The sequence below is a fragment of the Aedes aegypti genome, chromosome 2 (genome assembly GCF_002204515.2).
Source record: "Aedes aegypti strain LVP_AGWG chromosome 2, AaegL5.0 Primary Assembly, whole genome shotgun sequence".
NCBI classification, from domain to species: Eukaryota; Metazoa; Arthropoda; class Insecta; order Diptera; family Culicidae; genus Aedes; species Aedes aegypti.
Window position 1 is genome coordinate 307,475,150 of NC_035108.1, and position 23,476 is coordinate 307,498,625.

The window sequence follows — 23,476 nt, forward strand, 5'->3', positions numbered from 1 at the left end:
ACGGTCGGGAATGCTGAAGTTCGGATCTGCGAGCTGAATATCGTTCGGAATAGTAATGTTGGAACAGTTTATTCTCGACAGGGGTAAATGGCCTGTTATTCGGGGTACGACAAAGAAGTCGAGGCACGCCGTGAAATCGCTGATACGAGATTTGATCTTCGTATGAATCTTCAATCGAACCGTTGTATTGATGTCATTCAGCCCACAAATTGATACGTTGGCAGAATCCTTTTTCACAGACAACAAAGTAGCAAAATGTTCCGAAACGAAGTTCGAATGGGAACCCGAATCCAAAAGGACTCTGCATGGGTAAACATCAGCCTTTCCGTAAACAAGAACTATTGCTGTCGAAAGCAGAACTTGTTTCCCTTCTCCTTTCGAATGAGTACAAAGGGCAGTTTGCACTTCGGTATCGTTAGTTTCTGCTATTTGCTGTGTCGATGGTGTCGGTGTTGGCTTCTTTTCAGGCCTCGGTTGCGGAGTTTCTGGTGTAGAATCCTCCGCCTTCCTTTGCTGTTGGTCTGCTGGATGCAACGTTGTATGGTGACGCTTGTTGCATTTTTTGCACGAATGCTTCGATGAACAGTCCGTCGTGCGATGCCCCTTTTGCAAGCAATTGAAGCAGGCGCCGACCCGTCGGAGTGTATCATACCGGTCAGCGATGCTTGCCTTCTTGAAGACATCACATTTCCAAAGCTCGTGACTCCCGGAACATTGTGGACAAATCTCCGTTGTAGTGACTAAGGAGCTGGCACGGACCTGCGATCCTACGGCACTTCGAAGTGGGGGTTTCGATGGAGTTTTCACCGGTGGCCTGGAGAGGGGACGGATCTTTTCAAGCACGCGACATCTCTCGCGCAAGAAATCCAATGTTGATTCGTAGGTGGGCAAAGTCGTCGAAACTTGCTCCAATTCCCAAGCCTTACGAGTCTCATGGTCGAGTTTCAAAGCGATGCGGTTCACCAACATTGTTTCCCCAAGACCTGAAACTGGTAGACCTAGGTTTTTCAAGGCGTCGACGTTCTTCGTACAAGTATCCAGTAGCTTTCTCATCCCAGTCGCGTTTTCGTCGGTGAGCTTCGGCAAATCGAAAAGGGCATCGATATGCTTATCAATTATCAGTCGACGGTCCTCGAAACGCTCTGTCAATGTTGCCCAAGCTGCGTCGTAATCGTTGTTATTTATCACTTCCTGATCGATGATACCCGAAGCCTTGCCCACTAAGGAATTACGGAGGTGATAGAGTTTTATTGCTGGTGACTCGGAGCTGTAGCGGGCCATGATGGTCTCAAACATCGACTTGAATGCGTACCAGTTCTCGTACGATCCATCGAACGTAGGCAACGGTACTTTTAACGGTGGCAGCTGGGACATGTTCGCAGTGGGTGAAGCGGGTAGCTGAACCGAAATCACGTCCTTTTTCGAAGACGTTTCCAACAATTTATTAAGGACAATATACAACTCACCATAAAGCTCCTCGAAATCGATGCAAAGCGTCTCTAGCTCGTCACGGTCATCATCGCTGATGTCAAGACCGTGAGCTCGTTGTTGATGGGTGTTGTAATCGTCGTTCACGCTTTCCACAACCTTTAGCTGGAGCTGCAAGAACTGTTTGCAATCCAGGCTCTGGTTAGGATCGTCGGTGTCAGCTTCCATCGCCGCTTTCACACGCACTAATTTTCTTTTTAAAGCACTCATCTGATTTTTCAACACTTTGTATTCAGCAGCCATCTTTTTCATCGCTTCTTTATTCTTTTTGTTTTTCTTTTGTTCACTAATCGACACTTGATCACTGTTCTGGTTGCTCCCTTTCACGGGCGTAGCATTTCCATTGACGGAATCTTCACCGCCAGTGGTTTTATCTTCGCAGACGGTGTCTTCAAGGGCACTGTTCTTCTTTTTTCCACTTCGCGTCACGATCGGTGTACGTGTCATGCTCATCTTGCTCATTCATATTCGCACCACATATGCGGTTCAATTCCACGACACTGTATACCGCCCTTAACAAAATCACTTGCGTTCCTCTCGAGGGAAGCAGGTTTCGAAAAACACTGTAGCTTTTTCAATCTTCACGTACAGCGGCCATTTTGTTTTCACTCAATTCTCAGCACATGAGCATGCGCGTACACGTTGTGATCGTATCACTAGGCGAATCAAATCAATTCGAAAAAGCACTTAATCCGTGGGAATTCGCTTATTCCCAAAAGCACTTTTCTTCAAAAACGCAGCTAGCATCGACGCCAGCACGTCCAAAAACTGCAAACACTTAATCCGAGGGCAGCCGGTTTGCCACGGTAATGGCGTCCCTGATCGGCAAGCTGCTGCGAGCGTTCACTGCGCGACGGATACGTGTTTCGAACCACTTTTTCGCGAATTCAACTGCAATCGAAGCAATTGATCTAAAACCGAAACAATCCGGATCGATCGGACCACAAAATGTCCTCGACACTCGCGGAAATGGACTGTAACGAACAAGTTTCGGTTTTTTCGGAGGAACGATTCTCGAACGCGTCTGTTTAGTACAACAGTCAATTTTACTTTGAACAAATGTTTGAAGAATACATGTGTGTTTGTGTGATGGGTGTTTGACAAAGTATGTAATGTTTTTCTGTTTATTTCTAGTCGTGTTCATGATGATGGCGTGTTGTCCGTGTTGCCAGACCAACAATTGTAGTTTAGAATTTTTGACAATGTTCTCATGAAAAGTTAATAACAGATTCCAGCACACGATTCTGAATTGATCTTAGGAAGAATTGTTACCTAATTCAGGAGAAAATTCACGCAAAATCCTTTACAGTATTCTTAAAAAATTCGAAGCTTTATTTAAGTCATTTGGAAAAATCCTAGAATTATTGCAAAATCCTGGAAATCATTCTCACAGATTGATAAGAATTGTTCTTAGAATCCAGAGCTAGAGCCTGGCGTCATATTAAGCACGATTTTAACTGTGAGTAATATTATCATAAAATCCTAGAAGATTGCAATGTATTAGAGATTTTAATTTTCACGACAAATTACATTAAATTTTCCAGACCACAATTCCTTGACTGATTTGCATTTGAATCACGGAAGTTTTGTACCGCACTATATTGTTTCAAAGATTCGGCCTACAACTCAAAAGATATATCGGACATGATCTAAAGGAAACCTAAAAAAGAAAAGGAACGATTATTGAGCGATTAAAGCATTATCAATGCAAATCGGAATTAGATTTTAGTTTGAGTGACAGAAAAACGATGAAAATTATTTTGATGAGTGATGGGTTACTAAGGATTTATTTTCGTGTTTCAGTTCAGTGGTTGTAGTTAGCTTTTGTCAGATATTTTATAGCATGGCGAGCGTAAAAAGCTGGATAAACTTTGAATCACCCCTTTTTTTACATTTCTTGCCTACACTAGATGTTTGTGCAAATCAGTGTTTGTCTCTACGCCTATACGCCTCCAAGCGCGAAACGCAACATACTGTTAGTCATCTATACTTTGGTAGCGCAACTAGTCAGATGATGAGAGATTTGATTTTTCACGCATCCATCACATGCCGCTGTGGGGAAAAATGTTTTATTTTCCTGATAAAAGACGGTTAACGGTGAAATAGTTAGGCGGAAAAGATAGGAATATCCATTCTCTATGTTCTACATAGTTTGTTTCTTGTATTATTACACTACTTTCATACAAATTGAGATCCGGCTGGTATGAGCACTAGTTTGAGGTTGGAAAACCAGGATATGTGAGGTTAGTTTCATTGGAACTTTCGCCTGAGCGATTTTTGCACAAAGCACGTTTCGAAACATTCTCCGCTGCCTCTAAAAATACCATTGAGTAGAGAAATGAATTCTCTACCACTGAATTTCATTCAATTTCATTTATTATTTCACTTAAGCTGTGAAAATAAATATTTTGTTCCGAATGTTTTGAAACCATGAATGAGTTTGACATTGCTCTCGTCAAGCATCATCATGACGACAGCAGCACACCCCATCGGACGTATTGTCGTCTTGGGAGCGAATATGTATTTATATGTATGGTATTATTCAAATAAACAGTCTCAACTTGACCATTGCAATGGCAAGACGCTACCATACGGCTTTTGTTTCATTCTTTCAAGTATCTCAAAACCACAACGATTAAAGGGTCCTGTCCGTGAGCGAACATGTTTGGTGCCGTGACTAGCCGTTTTAAAAGAACCTAGTGTAAAGATCATTAATTAGCAAGGAAAACAAAAATTGTAACCAGTCACCATGGATTAACGATCGAGTTCAGCACAATAGCAGTATCACTTCCAGCTACAATTGTATGGCCCCGATGGTAGCTATTCAGCAGAGCATCTGTCGTGTCTAGCTCGCACAGTACTGCTGCAGGGAGCTCAGTATTTGGCTTGGCAGCAATGTTCTACCCCAATGGACAGTTGGATGCTCTCCGCGGCACTTCCAGTAACGATGGTGTGAGCGATGGAGCAGCCATCTGGCAATCAATCTCGATGTAGCAGACTACGACAGTCGTGGATCGAGAATCAATGGCAAGTGGTTTCGCCGGACACTGAAGCAGTTATCGTTTCCCCTTTATCGTTATTCATCACAACACGGTGGAACAAAGGAAGAATGATCGAGTCTAAGTTTGTTATTGAATTCGATTTCCCGTTCAATTTTGACTATGATTAATTATTACCTTAATTTAAAACTGTTCGTTTTGAGGGGGAGTATGTTTGTGCAAATCAGTGTTTGTCTCTACGCCTATATGTATTTGTATGTATATGGCATTATTCAAATAAACAATCTCAACTTGGCCATTGTAATGGCAAGAGGCTACCATACGTCTTTCGTTTCATTCTTTCAAGTATCTCAAAACTACAACGATTAAAGGATCCTGCCCGTGCGCGAACACTAGATTTTTTTTATGGTTCGATCTAAGTAAGGTTATTCAACTTCGCAACTATTCATGTTGATGAAGCAATGTCAAAAAGTACTGAAGCAATGTCAAAAAGTCTGGAAATGGGTAACGATAAACTTCAAATTTAATATTGACCGTTCAGTTCCTAACTGTTCGCGACCGTTTGAAACAGTCGTCGTTCTAAACGGTCGGTGAAACAGTCGCTGTCAGATTTGGCAGCAACAACGAGCGAGAAGATTTTCGCGCGCAATCTAGCTCCCCTACTCTTTCAAGTAGAGCAACAAGGACGTGGGCGTCGAGTTAAGGCCCAAACGCAATGATAGTGGAACGGCAACGGAAAGCGGAACCGGTTCGCCAGCATGAACTACAACAAGCTTGTCGACTCAGTGTTAGTTCAATTTCATTCGTTGTCAGCTCAGTCGAGATGGTGTGATTCATCCTGGCGAACCGGTACCGCATTCCGTTGCCGTTCCGCTATCATTGCGTTTGGGCCTTTAGATTTCCAAAACAGCTGTTGCTGCAGCGGCTACCGGCTGCACGGCTCGGAAAATGAGGGGTGGTTGGATGGAATGTTTATCAAAGTATGTTTCACTAAACAAAATTCAACTTGTGATAAATGTTTCTAATGCTCAAACTACAGGTTCAATGAAACAATTCAATAAGTGGCAATAGTTTATTGCGCGTAAGGTATGTATAGTTATCCTATTTATGTGTTTCAACAACATTGCCAACATTGTTTTATCTATAAGACGGGATAATCCAACATTGAAGTGGATACACAATATTTCGTTCTAATGTTCTGATTATTTTAGGTTGGCAAATATAAGTAACATAAGTAATGGTCCAGATTGATGCTGGAAAAAATGTGGCATTACCATCAGTAGTGCTATAGTGCTATGGAGTTGAAATATAAGTGCAAATGATCTCTCAATAGAATACGTATGCGCCATTTTCTTCATTTAAACTTCTACTGGAAGGAATTAGTGAATAATTAAATGAACTGGACATTTAGATGACCTTTTAAAATCGACCGCATCGATTCTTGACCGTTTTACTTTTTCAACTCATTGCTTTCGTTATGTTGCGTTCACAGAGGCGTATCAACAAAACGTAATAAACATTATAGTCTACCCCCAATACATGCACTATTGCCCTACAAATGTAGGATGTTTCGATCTTTATAAAGTTGAAACGTCGGATGATATTAAGTAATTCCGCTTTTAAATTTATTACTGACCGAAAAGCCAATCCAAGAGGGATCAAAGTGCATATCCACCGATCGTCTTCACATTCAGTTGGACATTATGTTGGAATAAGCCCACGCCCAAATAAGCCGCAAACGGGAATGGTTAAACCAACATGTCGGTGATGAGAAAAAAATCGATGAACTTCTTCCCTCCCGTTTGACAATTTGTATGGATTGAAAACTATGGACGACCCGTTTTTTTCTGATCCTGCGCTTTTTCTGAAATGCAGAACAGCTAAGCCAACAAATCTACTACGCAATAAATGGTTATTATGAATCTAATTCCTTTGAATTCTTTTCAAATTTTCATGGAATTGGTACAGCAACTTTAACCCATTTACAGATTTGTTATCCTAGTGTACCTAGAATGATAAAATAAGAATCAAATTTCCGATAATTTTATGATAAGCTTTGCAGATTAAAGAAATGATAGCTGAAAATAATACAGTGAAAATTTTGACATTTCAATAAACAACCTGAGATCATTGCCTACTAAGACTAAACCATAAAATCTGGAGACAAGTAATGTCAAAATCGAATCACCCCCTGCAATTTTATAGCGAGCCTAAAAAGCTGGATAAATCTGTAGGGAATAGTGAAAACATTTATACAATGTTTGTCGAATGGTTTTTGTGTTTATTAAGCGAACATCATTTACACACGTGCATTTAACCATATATTACTATTTTTGAACAGTTCGGCAAACAGTTGCACGCATTGGTATTTCACAGACAAGTTTCGTCAATTTGAGAGGCACGCTGAAAAATTCACACACGTGATATTTAACTTTTACCCAATTATTGATCGAAGGCTATTTCCTGGATTCACGCATTTCGATGAAAAATGTGGAACAACGCATTTTATATGATATTCCAATGTTTGTTACTTATGATTTGAAACCAGAAGAGTGAAATATTTGTTTTTGCCAAGTAAAATTTACTGCGCTCTTGTGAAACTTGTTTCAAGCGTGCATTTCATTTTTTGTTTTTTTTTCTAGAGTAAAATAAAAACAAATTAAATAAATAAGTACTGATTCTCGCATAACATGAGATCTCGCCCTAAAAGCCATTGGTAACCGAGTGTGTAGCTTGTTCTTGCCGAACAAACGAATGGATTTACACCTTATTTAACTATGTTACGATGAAGAGAAGATCCACCTCTACCTACCAGTGGTGATAGTTTTCATTTTGGTCCATTCATTTTCTTAGAAATAACGTAGCTCGAGCTACACACTCAGTTACCAATGGCTTTTAGGGCGAGATCACAAGTTATGCGAGAATTGTCCTATTGATTGCTTATAATTTAAACATAAAGGAACAGTACCATATTCGGTAAAACATACCACAGCACACCGTAAACGAACTATTCCATATACATTAATTGCTTTAATTGAAACTTAATAGCTTAACAATTCTGAAACTGTTTCCTTCACAGTAAATGGATCAAAACGTGAATGATATATGTGCAATTGGGAAAATTGTGGAGGGAAAAAAATGTTCGAGAAAATCGGCGTTTTTCAATGATTACATAACTTAACCGCCTATTCCCTATACTGTACTTTGTCCAATAACAATTTTCCAAACTGTCAAAACCGTTCATGATAGGGTAGACTTACTTAGGGTTTATTCACAAATTTCATAACGCCAAAAATGGTCATTTTTGACATCCACCCACCCCCTCGTAACGCTATTTGTATGACCATTTTCCAAATTTTGTATGAGCTGTAACATCGCCAAGACACCCACCCACCCCCCTTCAGCGTTATGAAATTTGTGAATGAGCCCTTATGGACCGATGCACGAGTTCACTATCTGACGTTTGAGGGCTGCTGTGTTATTTACGTGACCATGGCAACGAGTGAATTCGGCACCGCTCAACCGTCAAATTAGTGAACTCGTGCATTGGTCCATTGTTATTTTAGGTGGAATATGAAATAATTTAGATATTGTTGTAAATGGATTTAGATATTGTTGCAATAGGATGTGTCTTGGATAGAGTGCAATAACGGTTCTTATTTATGCGGGTTATTACCCGGATAAAAAATACAATACAAAAACAATATAACGTATTGGAACAGTACCATTCAATATATTGGAAATACAATACAGTATATTGTGAAATGACAATACAATTACAGTACAATATATTGTTTTGAACAGTTCACTGTATGGTATATGAAATTTTTGCAATATAATGTATGGGTGGTTAAGTATCGTAACAATACAAATCTATATATTTTCTCATACATACATTTTGAAAATACAATACAATATATTGTTCATGTATTGTCTTGATTAGCAATTCGTGTATTGTTGTACAATACAAAAACAATTCAACGAACTGTATTTCAATTAGTGGTGAAAAGTATAGAATTTGTATTTTGTATGGATTGTCCCCCAACTTACCGGATATTCGTGCCAAAACTAGCAAAATAATTTTAACTTTATAGAACCAAAGATATTTATCACGGTTGCATTCGTCGTTACAGCTAATGTCAAATGACTTCTAAAAAACTACTTATTTTTACGTTTTGAATATTTTTCACCTAACATTTCTTGCTTTCTGAACTTGTTTTGTTTACTTCTTTCAGCAAAGCTACATAGAAAATTGGAATTTGACCAAAATTGTATGGTATAAAACCAATAAAAAACAATACAGTGTTATGTTACAATATATTATATTGTTTTTGAATTGTATGTCCAAACAAGAATAATGTTGCTTCGACATTCAATTACAATACGCTGTATTGTATCCAATACGTTATATTGTACATTCATTGTTTATTCCATTCACTGAATGATACGTTTTTATCCGGGTAGTCACCGAATTCAACAGACAATCAGTGACGATGACGAAAAATTAACGTCACTGCTTCAGCTCAGCACGATCAACGCTCAACTAACACGCTAAGAAAATATTATACTAGATGGCTTAAATACCATTCTAAAATCCTATCCGGTCTATTCACTCATTGCGATGCATTTTAGCGTAATAAGCATTGCTAGTATAAACTGATTTTATATTGGTGAAGGCATTTTCGACAATTATTAATATAATGCATAAAGCCGTAAAATCCCCTAAACTGAATTGAGTTAACCATTTTTGTTTGTTTTGAAAAAAACAACAAGAAAAATAATTAATGGTTGGCTTTATTTAAATTCTTTATAAACAATTTTACATGTTGCCTTTTAAGATCCATTTAATTATTGCTACGGTTGTTGGTACGTATTCCAGTCTTGTCCACCGCAGTCGCACATGCATCCCCCCTCGCATGTTGATCTCCGTTCTTGTAAATCTTTCCGGCTTCTTCCGACCACTGGATTCTACAGTCTCCTTGGAATCCACGAAATCCATACTGTAAAATGGTGATATCATGAATACTAAATTCAATCAATTTCACAATGAATGAACTTACCTGCATATTCATAATGGCTTCCAGTGGGAACTTGCCTGGGAAGCAACATCTGAAAAAAGCTGGTTCGGATGAAAGCTGGAGAGCCAAAGATATGGTAAAGCCTGTTGTTCTGGAACCTCAAACTTCTTCTATTTTTGCGATGATGTAGTTGCTTATTAAGTAATTTTGAAAGAAAGGATTTCAGCAAAAAAGTGGCGAGATGGTGCTGTCCGGCGCGATGGCGTGAAGAACGTGATCAAAGAACAAGTTTGATTTTACAAGTCTCAAGAATAACGCTATGTAGTGCATATCATTAGCAATATATAAATCACGGATATGCATGGCAAAGTATAAAATAAAATAGTTGAAAGCTTATTCAAAAATCTTCTGAATGATTAAAAGAGGAATATATTATAAACATGATAATAAACACGCTAACTAGTATTTTCGATTTTAACCGTGTACGTTTCTTCTAGCGTTACATTTGGAAGGAGCATAAACAACAATGGCGCTGGTGGCAATGCAACAAAGTTTTAAATTTTCGCATGTAAAATTTAAATCAGTTGGCAGGGAAGATATTTTTCATCTATGTTACCCCATTGGGGCTCTGCACAAAAATGTACTTCTCTCTTTCACTCTTCCATGAAATTTGTAAACAACAAGGCCAGTAAAAGTCAAAATCCCATACAAAATCAAAACAGTGCAGAGGCCTATACATGTAAACCGGGTAGAAACATGCGCTGAAAGAGACGGGGACGTCATCGCCAACAAAAATGTGACCAGCGCCATGGACCGATGCACGAGTTCACTAATCTGACGTTTGAGCGGTGCCAAATTCACCGGTTACTGTGGTCACATAAATAACACGGCACCGCTAAAACGTCAAATAGTGAACGCGTGCATACACTGAACGAAATTTCCCGCCACCAATTGAATGATTTGTAATTCACATGGGTACAAATCTGCATATTCCTCGTTTTGAATGACTTTTAAACAATATGATGCACCCAACGACTGCTAAACAAAAATCATCCAATTTTATGATGACTTTCAGTATACATCCGTATGACAATGTGTTGATAGTTGAACTTTAACTACCCAAATGAGTAACATATGACTTATGATGGATTTTCATTTCTTCCATGTCCCAAATCAAAAATCATTCAATTATAGTCTAAAACTTCATTCGGATAGCAAACGATCCTTGACTTGAAATCATCCTTGTCAATCTAAACAAAAACATGGCGGCAGCAGCGGAACTTGGCATTTCTTCGTGGATTTCACAGGTAATTGCTCATTTTGATGGAAGTATTCGGAAGTATGTTTACCTGTAATTTGTTAATTATTTTCAAGGTGTCCAAGAACCGATAATCCTGACTCGATCCTGGGACATTGGAGTGTATAATGCGGACACTTCCAGATTGCTTCAAACAGCTATATTACAGGCGGCTCATTAGTGTGTTAATTGTTAATTGATTTTATATTGCCTATTATCATCAAAATAAATGATGACATGTGGAAACCACCGATGGCCGATTACTTATTTTCAATTAGATTTCTTTAAAATCACGAAATAGAATGCAATGTGGTTTGTTTACATGAGTGTGTGATAATCATTAAATTTTAAACATATTCTTTTTCAATATAAATCATTTTTCGACTGGATGATTTTCATACGATGCTATTTGTAAACAAATGATTTGAACAGCGATGAAAATCATCTTGTTTGTGTCTGAAAATAGGTATGGGGCTGGGATGAGGCAAAAATCATTCAATTGATGGCGGGAGATTTCGTTCAGTGTAGGTCCATTCAGATATCATGCTAGTTTTTTGAACAACAACAATGAGCGGCCCGCCAGAAAACGTCATTCGAATTCGAACACACACACACAGAAAATTAAATATACTAGAAAGCTTAAATGTCATACTAAAACCATATTCGGTCTATTCACCCCTTGTAATGCATATATCTAAAATATGCATTGCTAGTATAAAACTCATTTATATTTGAACATGCTTATTTGGGAATTATCTACGTGATACATAAAAAGACAAAATTCAATTTATCCATTGAAATGTTTTTGTTTTCATTTTAAAAATAAAAGTAAAATTGAAATTTAATAGTTTCACAGCAATTTATTGAAATTGTTACATTTTCACGAAAAACAAATATATGTTATACTGCCTGCAGGAAGATTATTTACATGGTTGGTGTCTCAGCAGAACTTTTGTCAAACTCACTTGGTGCGGGGAAGACCATTGCAGATTGAAGATTGTTACTTGTTAACCGGATCGCGGGGGAGTTCTTTCGATTGAATAACCTCCAGAGCAAGATTCTGTTGGGCTCTATATTGGGAGATTACAAAATTCCTGAGGAATACATTTACAATTTTGTAAGGAAACATTTTAGGTTTCTTCTCATGACTTAAGTTTTAGATTTCTTGTTACTAATATGAATGGGTTATAAGTTCAATGTCATAAATATACAATTGTGTGCATGATAAACTTACGTTTACTTTCCCCAGTATATGCTCTCCGGTAAACGGATGATAAAGATGAACTTTGGAGGCTGAAAGGTTTTTATATAAGCTTAGGAAGAAACTCTACTAGTTTTAATTTAATCCCACAAGTCTTACCGATGATCAATAATCAAATTCATCGGGCTCTCTATAGAAGCTTTTCTAGCCTTAGTTGAGGATACTAATAAACAAATTTCAATTAATTCACAGCAAATATTTGATAGCTTTCAAATTACCTAGTGCATGTAGTTCACAATTTGTAAATAATAGGTTTAGATAGAATAATCAATTAATTTTACGTTTTCAATGTACTTAGTATAGCTAGTCAATATCAAAATATCAGTCCTCCTTCAATTTTTGCTACTCACGATCAGTGACAGCGGTAGCTGTCACTTCCATACGTCATCGTCGCAGGCTCCAGTTGATTGGCATCGCAGATTTTCTAAAGGGCGCGTGCTGTCCAATAGGGGCAGCTAACACTCCCCCCAGGTACGCCGACGTCGTCGTTGGCTTACTTTGTATCGCGCCTAACATCCAGGACTGCCAGTTTGGTTGCCGGACGCTCGTACACACCGCATGCTGTTCGCACTGTTGCGGAGCGAATTTGGCCGTCCTTTCCTGTCTTCACTCCGATGATCTTCCCTTTCGGCCAGCAATTCCTTGGTAGTTGAGGATCAACGACAACCACAACATCATCGATGGCTATTGGCTTTGTATAGGTGAACCATTTGGTTCTTCTGGTAATCTCTGGTAAATATTCCGTTACCCATCGCCTCCAAAACTGGTTTGCTAGGATCTGTGATGTGGTATATGCTTGCTTCAGAACTATTCCACTGTCGTCGATAAGAGTTAGAGGTTTCGTACCATTTGAGGAGCCCAGCAGGAAGTGGTTCGGAGTGAGAGCTGGTTCGGAATCGCTATCGATTGGTACGTGAGTAAGCGGGCGAGAATTGAGAGTGTTCTCGACCTCGATTAAGAAGTTCTTGAGTTCTTCTTCTCGTAGGGTTCTGGACGGGCTGATCGACATCAGATTATTTTTTACCGTACGAATCAACCTCTCCCAACTTCCCCCCATATGCGGGGCCGCAGGCGGGTTAAACACCCATTTCGTCTCAGTGCTAACAAACTCTTTCATGATCTCCGCTTCGTTTAAAGCTGCCTCTACTTCGCGTAGCTCACGACTCGCTCCAACGAAGTTTGTGCCACGGTCGCTATATATAACTCTTGGTATGCCACGGCGAGCGATGAAGTTTTTTAAGGCCATGATACACGAGGCTGTATTGAGAGTGTGGACGGTTTCGATGTGAACCGCTCGGACAGTTAAACACGTAGCTAGCATTCCCCAGCGTTTTTCGATCCTGCGTCCAACTAATACATTAATTGGACCAAAATAATCAACACCCACATGTGTGAAAGGACGTTGAAATGCTGCTAGACGTGCCGGCGGCAGATCGGCCATTATAGGTGGACGTGGAATGGCACTTGCATTATTACATCTCTGGCAGCGCCTTCTGATTTTTCCATAGCAAACACGAAGTCGCGATATGTTATATTTTTGGCGCAGCTCGTTGATGACGGTTTCGTGGTTACAGTGGTGGTATTTTTCGTGGTAGTGTGCAATGATTAGAGTGGTTAGATGGTGGTCACGTGGTAGAACTACGGGGTTTTTCGAGTCCTCGGTAGCATATTGACAAAGTCGTGTTCTACCCCGCATTCTAAGGATGCCTTGGTTATCCAGGAAAGGAGAAAGCTGATACAGAGGGCTTCTCTTGGGTAGTGGCGTCCAAGATTCATTCGAAGAGTCGTTTGTTTTGCGTAGAATGGCGATTTCATCACGAAAAGACTCAGCCTGCGCTAATTTTAGCATGTAGATTTCGGCCTTCGCCAGTTCTTCGGTAGCTAGGTGTCCAGTAGCAGTTGGCAATTTCTGCAGCTTGCGTTGGCAGTTTTCTGGAAACCGAAATACAAAGGCCGTCACATGAAGTAGTCGCTTCCAACTTGAGAAATCTGATACGTTTACAATTGGATCTGGAACCATAATGTGTAGGAGCAGATTTGGACGAAGTTCCGTAGTCGTTCGAGGAACCTTGGTAGTAGCATGTGGCCATTCACATTCACTACGCCACAAGAAGCCGGGCCCCTTGAACCATCTGCTGTCAGGACTTAGGTCTGGCCAACCAACCCATTTAGTGGCGTCGTCTGCTACGTTATGCTTGGTGGGGACCCACCGCCAATCACTAATCTCGGAGGATTCGAGGATCTCACTCACTCGAAATGCCACAAATTGGCTGTATCGTCTATGATCAGAGTTGATCCAACATATTACATCTCTGGAATCTGACCAGAACACCCGTTTAGAGACTGGAACTGACAGTGACTCAGAAATAGTTTTCGCCAGTCTAGACCCGACCACTGCTGCTTGGAGTTCAAGTTTCGGGATAGAGATAAACTTCAGCGGGGCAACTCGTGTCTTAGCCGCAACTAGTGTGCATTCAACGACGTCAGCTTGATGAAAGCGAAGATATGCGGCAGCAGAGAACCCATTTTCACTCGCGTCGACAAACACATGCAATTGAGCATCATAAGCAACATCTAGAGACGTCAGAGTCCGGAAACAACGCGGAATACTCGTCTGTTCCACTTGCGGAAGAACTTTAAGCCATTGCTTCCATTTTTCAAAGGACGAATCTTGAATTGGATCATCCCATTGAACCCCAGAACGCCAAATTTCCTGTAGTAGAATCTTCAAGAACATGAGGAAGTGGGCAATCAATCCTAGGGGGTCAAAGATCGTCATTAGTACCCGAAGGATTTCTCTTTTAGTCGGGCAACGTTGGCCTGCTAATATATCCTTGTCGTGGCGGTTCCAACCAACTTTGAAACTGAAGGTGTCGTTTGAAATGCACCACCACATTCCAAGGACCTTTTCAGTGGAATATTCCCCTCTTGCAGAGCCTCCAAAACTTGACTGGAGTTACTGATCCAGTTGCGGATCTCAAATCCGCCGTTGCCATGCACCAATTTAACTTCATTTGCCAGTTGTATGGCCTCTTTCTCATTCTCGACACTTACGAGCATATCGTCTACGTAGTGCCTTTTAGTAATTGCTTCTGCTGCTTTAGGGTACTGCTGTGAGTGACGCTCAGCATTGACGTTTTTAACGTACTGAGCACAGCTAGGAGAACAGCAGGCTCCGAAGGTCATCACACGCATTACGTAAGTCCGAATTTCACCATTTTCGTCCGTCCAAAAGAAGCGTTGGCTGTGTTGATCTTCCTCACGTATGTCCACCTGGTGGAACATTTCACGGATGTCACCTGTTAATCCAATCCGATGTTCTCGAAACTGAAGAAGGATGGAAAATAACGAGCTTAACTGGTCTGGTCCTTTCAGAAGTGCAGAGTTCAGTGATTTCCCAAAGGCTGAAGCAGCGGCGTCCCAAACAATTCTTATCTTTCCGGGTTTATTTGGATTCGTGACCGGAAAGATTGGGAGATACCAAATACGTGGTGTTGTCTGGCTCAGCTCGTCGTCGGTGAGCTGACGAATATAGCCCTTTTCCACATAGTCCATAATTTTCTGATTTAGCGTAGCTGCCAACATTGGGTCTTTTCGCATACGGTTTTCAAGGGAACGATGGCGTCGAAGAGCCATATTACGATTATCTGGAAGGTGCATATCATCGTAGCGCCAAAGTAGACCAGTTTCATAACGATCGTCTTTAAGTTTCGTAAGAGATCGTAAAAGATTCTCGGCCCGCTGGTCTTCAGCTGACAGAAGTAAATTCTTTGGTTTCATCACGCCCATGCTATCTAAAGAGAAATATTCTTTCATAGCTTGGTGTAAGGCTTCATCCATATTGTCGCTCCGGTGTTGTTCATGGAACGCACATTGGACTACGTTAGGAACATCCTCCGTATATCCTCCATACACAGTCCATCCTAACCGAGTTTTCGATGCGATTGGATGATTCATCTCTCCTTCTCTGCTTTGAAGTACCATGCCAACGTAAGCGTGTTTCAACCCTATGAGGATTCGTGGTTGAGCTGACTGATATGAATCTATTGGAAGTCCACGAAGATGCGGGTATAGCTGCGATAATTCTTTCATATCGACTGTTTGATGAGGTAACAGCAGTTCTTGGACCGTCCTCACGTTGTTTAAACTGAACATCTTCGTTTCGTTACGTGAACCTCCAATTTCGAGATTAACAACGCGGGAGTTCTCTTCGTTGCGCTCTTTGCCCCCGGTCCATCTTAGGCATAATGGGCTAACATCACCCTCCAGCTCTAGAACCTTCGCCAAACCTTCATCGAGTAGACTGAGTTCGGAGCCTTCATCAAAAAATGCATATGTTTGGACTGTTTTGCTTCGACATTTAAGAACCACAGGAAGATATCGAAAAAGCACAGCAGAAGTTTTCGTACGGTGAATGTTACATCCGTGGCCTCGATTATTCTCAGACTGAGACTCAGAAGGCGAATTTGATGGTACAGTGGTTGAGGTGGGTTGTTGAACCTTCTGTTGATCGTTGTGTAGCAATACGTGATGCTTGAACGTACACCCGTCTTTACCACATTCTTTTGTGTTGCAGTTTCCATTGTGACGTCGGAGACATCTACGACAAAATCCGAATTCCCGCACGGCAGCCCAGCGTGCATCACGAGAGAGCTCGAAAAACTGTTGACACCTATCGATCGCTCTGCAATTTCCTTTACATATCGGACACTCTGTATTTACACGTACCTTTGACGCAGTTACGCCCGTGGTCGATCCACCATTAAGGCTTGACACGTCGGACTTCGGTGAAGTGATCTCGGTCGAAGACTCTAAGTGAGCATTTACGAAGGCATTTCCCTTTTTCAATGGCCGAGTATCACTCCGAGCTTCTTTATGGTCCTTAGCAGTCGTAGGAATTACAACTGTGCAGGCAGCCTCAGCGAGAGAATAAAGGAAATTTGCGAGAGTCGCCAGGTTGACTCGAGGCACAGATAAACGATAACACGCCCAATCCAACTTCAATGTTGGCGGAAGCTTGGCCACTAGTTGTTGTAAGAGCGATACATTATATAGATGATCCTCCAAACCACACGCGTCTACCGTTGCGCAGAAGTTCTTAACGTTCACCGCAAAATCTACCAGTGTCTCTAATTTGTCTTCCCTCAGAGCTGGTAAAGCGTTAATTTTGGTAACGAGCGAGTGCACAATGGCTTCGGGCTGCCCGAACATCATCTTCAGAATACCCATCACGCCTGACACGTTCTCTGGATGCATTAGTTGACTTTTCACCGCTTCATATGCACGACCTTTCAAACTCCTCTGCAATCTAACGATATTTTCAGCGTTCGTAAATCCGCACATAGATGTAGTAGTGTTGAACGACGATAGGAAAATTGGCCAATCTTCCGGATCTCCGGAAAAGATTGGCAGATCTTTTGAGATAGCTTGACGCGCAGCCAGTTGCGCACGGGTGGGCACATCGTTATTCAGATTTAATCGAGTGATGCCATGGCGCAAAGAAGAAGTCTGACTTACTGAAGATGCTACGTAGCAGCTTTGCGGGATTGTGTGTAATCTAGACGGCCGTAGTGACGCATCGGCGGGTTTTGGCAAGGGAATCGAACGTCTAGCATTTCTGACTAGATAGTTGACAGGGTCAGCCAATACAGAATGCCCGCTTGCAGTTTGAGAACCTCTGTCAAAGTTCGAGCGATTCAGCGTTGAGCATCCGCGAGGAGAGAAATTATCGTGTGCTGGTTCAGCAACCGATCTACAGCGTTCACGTCCATTTACATCGTCGACCCACGCATTCACTCGACTCAAGCTCTCGGCAACTGAGGAAGCATCTGACTGATTAGTAAGCTGCTTCAGGATGTCGTACTTTCGAGTCAGATAACTACGCTGCTTTTCGGCTTCTTTCTGCTCCAGAGCCCGTTCCTCCTCCAATTTTTGGAGTTCCAGTTTCAACAAGGAGCTTTTAGAAGAACCGCGTGAGGCTACAGAGTAAGTTCCCTTGGAAGGACGTTCAGGCAAGGAACTTGACTGCGGAGCTTTCTTCACGATTTTTTTATTGGTTGATCCATTCGGTGGCTGCAGGGTGTGCTGTTTCTCTGACTGGATGATTGGCTTGGACGACTTGCTTTCGACAGCATCCTCCACTTGATTCGAAGTCTTGTTGGAGAACGAAAGGATTTGTAGAGCCCTGGTTACCGTATCACAAACAGCACAGCTCCAACTCTTGTCTTCGATCTCCTTGTCAACTCCCACACAAGCGAAATGATGCCACTTGTGGCATACGTCGCACTGAACCATGTCATCAGTGTCTGGTCCACCGCACACTTTACACGCTCGTCCCGGTAGAGTTTTGTCCACTTGTTGCTCTGGCGACGACACCCCTGTGACCACCACTGGCACAATACCACCATAAGCACCATCGTCTTCTTGGTTCTCACTTTGACCATCACTACCACCGAGTTTTGCGATCGACCGCGTTTTCGTTGCGCCGGTTCTTAGCTCCGGTCTGAGATTGCTACGACTAGACATTGCTCACGATAAACGAATTTTGTAAGTTGTTACTTGTTAACCGGATCGCGGGGGAGTTCTTTCGATTGAATAACCTCCAGAGCAAGATTCTGTTGGGCTCTATATTGGGAGATTACAAAATTCCTGAGGAATACATTTACAATTTTGTAAGGAAACATTTTAGGTTTCTTCTCATGACTTAAGTTTTAGATTTCTTGTTACTAATATGAATGGGTTATAAGTTCAATGTCATAAATATACAATTGTGTGCATGATAAACTTACGTTTACTTTCCCCAGTATATGCTCTCCGGTAAACGGATGATAAAGATGAACTTTGGAGGCTGAAAGGTTTTTATATAAGCTTAGGAAGAAACTCTACTAGTTTTAATTTAATCCCACAAGTCTTACCGATGATCAATAATCAAATTCAGGATAATCACGGGCTCTCTATAGAAGCTTTTCTAGCCTTAGTTGAGGATACTAATAAACAAATTTCAATTAATTCACAGCAAATATTTGATAGCTTTCAAATTACCTAGTGCATGTAGTTCACAATTTGTAAATAATAGGTTTAGATAGAATAATCAATTAATTTTACGTTTTCAATGTACTTAGTATAGCTAGTCAATATCAAAATATCAGTCCTCCTTCAATTTTTGCTACTCACGATCAGTGACAGCGGTAGCTGTCACTTCCATACGTCATCGTCGCAGGCTCCAGTTGATTGGCATCGCAGATTTTCTAAAGGGCGCGTGCTGTCCAATAGGGGCAGCTAACAAAGATCTTTATTGGAAGCTGCGCTTGTAGATCAATAGTGGATCATGGCATGAAGTAGTGCACATTCTACCGGTGGCATTCCCGGAACAGTTTTAGTTTTCACGTTCACGATGGCCTCGGCGATGGTGCTCTTCTTACAAACGAGGACTCCATCAGAACGGGAATGTTTTCTGGGAGAAAATGATGTTGCAGTATTTGGTTCCGCAGCTAGGAAGTGCTATCTTGGGAATAAACTTATCAGGTGTTTTTTACTATATGAATTTGTCCGATATACACAAAAAACTAAATGAATTCTTGACTCGTGCAAGATTTTTTACAATGGCTGACACGTAGCTCGCTATTGATGGAACACGACTGCAAGTGAGTAACATGCGAAGTCCAGTGAGCAATAATGGATGATCAATATGCCCAGCTGAAAATATTTCTTAATTATGCATTGGAAAGCTTATAATGAATTTGATTTTTATGCATTTCAATGAATAAAATATTGAAATGATTTCAATCGCATATAAAATATATTAACTACACGGAGAAATATTTTTACCTAATCTTTGAGTTTATTTTACCCAAAATTAAGTATATCGATTATAGTTTCAACCCAAAATCTCTCGGTTTTCTTTTTCTCCCACACGAATGTTGTCAAAAATAGAGAGAGCTGCATCTACCCAATGGGGGTACTTTGGCCCAATAAGCCAAATTTGGGTAAATGCAACTTTTCTTATGTTTGGGTCGAAAGAACTTAACTTTGCGTTAAATCAACCCAAAATTGAGTATATTTTTCTAATGGAATTAAAGCCAAACTACCTAGTGGGGACCTTGGAAATTTAGCCAAAATTGAGTTATTGGGCTCAACTACGGAATTGCGTTGAAACAACCCAAAATTGAGTTGAATTCCGTCTCCGTGTAGAATTTTCCACTCTCTCCGTGAACGTCTCGTAAAATGGCTTATACCTGCGGAGTAATTACGGTAATTCCAAGTTTGAAGAACCCCTCGGCAATCGCAAACAAAAGTGCATTGAATGACAGCTGCAAATGCATACCAGAATCAAAACATCGTGCGTTATCAGTATTTTCCGAATTTTCTTACAAAACGTAAGTACTTTAGTAGAGGATCGTAAAACTGATAAATTACCGTGACCAAAACGTTATCATAGTTTTATATTTATCTTTAAGGTGGAGCATCAAAATTGGCCAAGCGCAGGCATCGTTTCGGCACAGAAGCACCAGCGCCAGCAAGCTTCGACGACGAAAGCCGACAACAAACATGGCCATTGGGCGGTACCAACATCTGCACAAGCGGAACTGCATCGGAATGTTGCCGTTGTTTTGTTCCTTCTTGGCCGGCGTGTGCCTGACCGTATTGATCGGTGGAACGCGACAAACGTGCGAATCGGTGGGTAGAATATATGAGCCGGAAAATTCGTACTTTTTGATGCTGCTGATAGTGAGTGCCCCGGGGAATGTCGAGAGGCGGAACGCCATACGGGAGACATATCTGAATTTGCGGCCACGGATGTTGAACGAAAGCTACCAAGAGGAGGCGATCTACGTTCCGCTGTACGACGGTGATACGGGGCAGCTGCAGCTGGAGAGTGTCCAGAAGCAACGGGAATTGTTGAATGGGTATCGCCGGTGGCAGGAGAAGAAGATCAAAAATATAAAGGTCATCAATTTCAAAGTGAAGACGTTGTTTGCTATCGGAACGTACGGTCTGTCGAGGAGTGAGAGGAAGACTATCTACGAAGAACAGCGGGTGTACAATGACGTTCTGGAACTGGAGGATTTGCAGGATTCTTATGCGAATCTGACAACGAAAATCGTTCAGAGTATGAGTCATATCGATAAGGTGTATGATTTCAAGTATTTGATGAAAGTGGACGACGACAGCTATCTGAAGTTGGACCTTCTATCGGAAGATTTGCTCAGTTACTACGAAAAACTCCACCAAGTGCGAATACACCACACCAATCCGATAGAACTGTACTGGGGTTATTTCAAGGGAGCAGCTACCGTCCAACAACGAGGCCAGTGGAAGGAAACAAACTACAAGCTTTGCGACCGTTATCTTCCCTATGCACTGGGAGGGGGATATGTGTTATCTAAAAACCTCGTTACGTTTATCGCTACTTATGGTTCGTCACTCAATGCCTACAAAAGCGAAGATATGGCTGTGGGAACATGGCTCGCCCCATTCGGCAACATCCATCGTCGGCACGATGTCCGTTTTGATACGGCATGGATGCCACGGAAATGTCAGAACTACCATCTAGTGCTGCACAAACGAACGGCACATCAAATGAAGGAAATTTACGGCGGACAGCTGTGTAGTCATGAGGAGCAAGAGCAATCGCCGCAGACCCAGCAACCAAAAGAGTACTTTTACGATTGGTATGTCCCTCCATCACAGTGCTGTAAGGTTTTAGTATAGTAGGTATATGTAAGGAAACAAATCGACCACCAGTATTTTACTTTCGGACCAACAACTAATGTTTAGTTTAAGACAATGTGAACATGTGATGGCAGAGCAGCGGAATCGTCACGGTACGGTTCTCCTACCTTGATGCAGCTTTAAACGGTAGCGTTAGGACACACGATTGGGTTTATTCTACGACTGGGGTGAGGTGACAATTGTCGGTCTCGTATAGCGAGGTGACAATTCTCGACTCGAGTGAAGTGACTCTCCATTTGATCTACACGGCGAGTCACTTCACTCGAGTCGAGAATTGTCACCTCGCTATACGAGACCGACATTTGTCACCTCACGCCAGTCGTAGAATAAACCCGGATTTGTAAATACTTAATTCGTATAGTTAACTAGTAGAGGCAGCAATCGTTTCCCCCGAAAAATCGATTACTATTACCTAAATAAAATATTTTTAAATGAACAACACTTGTATTTTTAACATTTCTTCAAATGTGAAAATTTTCATTATTGATTAGATAAGAATCTAAGGGAATGTCCATTATGTTACACAATTGTTAGTCTTCAAGGTTGAGATGTTACCTTCTCAAAAATTTCATTAGAAATACATTCAGGTATTTGCCCTTCCTTCAGACCTAAATGTCGCCATTCAAGTCGAAACTCGGAATCGCAACAAAAAGTTCATTCAAGAGCGAAGTGACTATTCTCGACTCCTCTCACTCTAGTCGTGGCATTCATTTTGTGATTCTTTTACGGACTTTCTAAGGAATTTCTCCATAAATAACATTCAAGATACCTTCAAATATTCTGCTTAGAATTTTTACAATCCGAGAAATTACTCTAGACATACAGTCGTTTGGCATAATAGCCGTTTGGCATAATGCCATTTGGCATAACGGTCGTTTGGCATAATCGCCATTTGGCATATCAGCCGTTTGGCATAATTGTGAAAAACGTTGAATTTGATCAAATTCCTTCCATTAAGCAAAGGGGCTGTTGATAAACTGTTCGCGATCGTCCATTCTGCTGTTAATTATTAATAGCAGTGCCGGATTTGGGCTTCGGTGGGGCCGGGTCTGAACTCTTGAGGGGGGCCCCTTGGTACAAAATGAGTGGAAAATGCTAAGTAATATGGAAATGAAATATTCGGAAAAATTCAAAAAAATGTAATACTACACGAATTTAACTATAACCACATCACTTAGTGAATGTTACGTAAAATAAATCATATGTATCAATTAATTGAAAAGTCTTACACAATAGATGTTAAGATTGAATTTCAACCGAATCATTTTCAATCAAATTAAAAATATTCCTTTTCCAATCAAGACAATATGACTATCGAGATTTGGATAACAAAATAAAAATGAACTAATATTTTTTCAATTTAATTTAATGAAGTTGAATGTCATTTGTTATTGAAGAAATAAGCTTAAAAGTTAGCATTGGTATTATATCGTGAGGTAATTTCTGATTCCCTACTTTTATTGTTAGAAAAAAAAAGATCATATCGTGACTCGATTAAACTATAATCTTTGAAATACTCAATTTGTTTTGCGTAACGGTAAAACAACAAACAATTATCAAGCTTTGTTTCAATCAGAAATTAAACTAGTCTTTGAATACAAGGAGCAATTGCTTTCAGGGGGGGGGGGGGGGGGCCAAATCCGGGCCTGATTAATAGGACATACTGTAGATCTTCATTAAG

At 40.9% G+C, this 23,476-nt stretch overlaps 2 protein-coding genes across 2 annotated transcripts in view; one reads left to right on the forward strand and one right to left on the reverse strand.

Moving 5' to 3' along the window:
* Window positions 1-23,476, reverse strand: part of LOC5568842 (vacuolar protein sorting-associated protein 41 homolog) — a 126,619-nt gene that overhangs the window by 85,112 nt on the left and 18,031 nt on the right. The window lies entirely within an intron of this gene.
* On the forward strand, window positions 20,272-21,940 carry LOC5568811. Its single transcript, XM_001658127.2, has 2 exons — window positions 20,272-20,438; window positions 20,520-21,940. The coding sequence occupies exons 1-2, from the start codon at window positions 20,287-20,289 to the stop codon at window positions 21,772-21,774; spliced, it is 1,407 nt and encodes a 468-aa protein (XP_001658177.2). The 5' UTR covers window positions 20,272-20,286; the 3' UTR covers window positions 21,775-21,940.

What these genes read in the sequence shown, in the direction of transcription:
- LOC5568811 (XM_001658127.2), top strand. Translation starts at nt 20,287, where the DNA reads ATGGCTTATACCTGCGGAGTAATTACGGTAATTCCAAGTTTGAAGAAC. An exon ending in TCCGAATTTTCTTACAAAAC is followed by an intron (nt 20,439 to 20,519) that starts GTAAGTACTTTA and finishes TTTATCTTTAAG; the next exon opens with GTGGAGCATCAAAATTGGCC.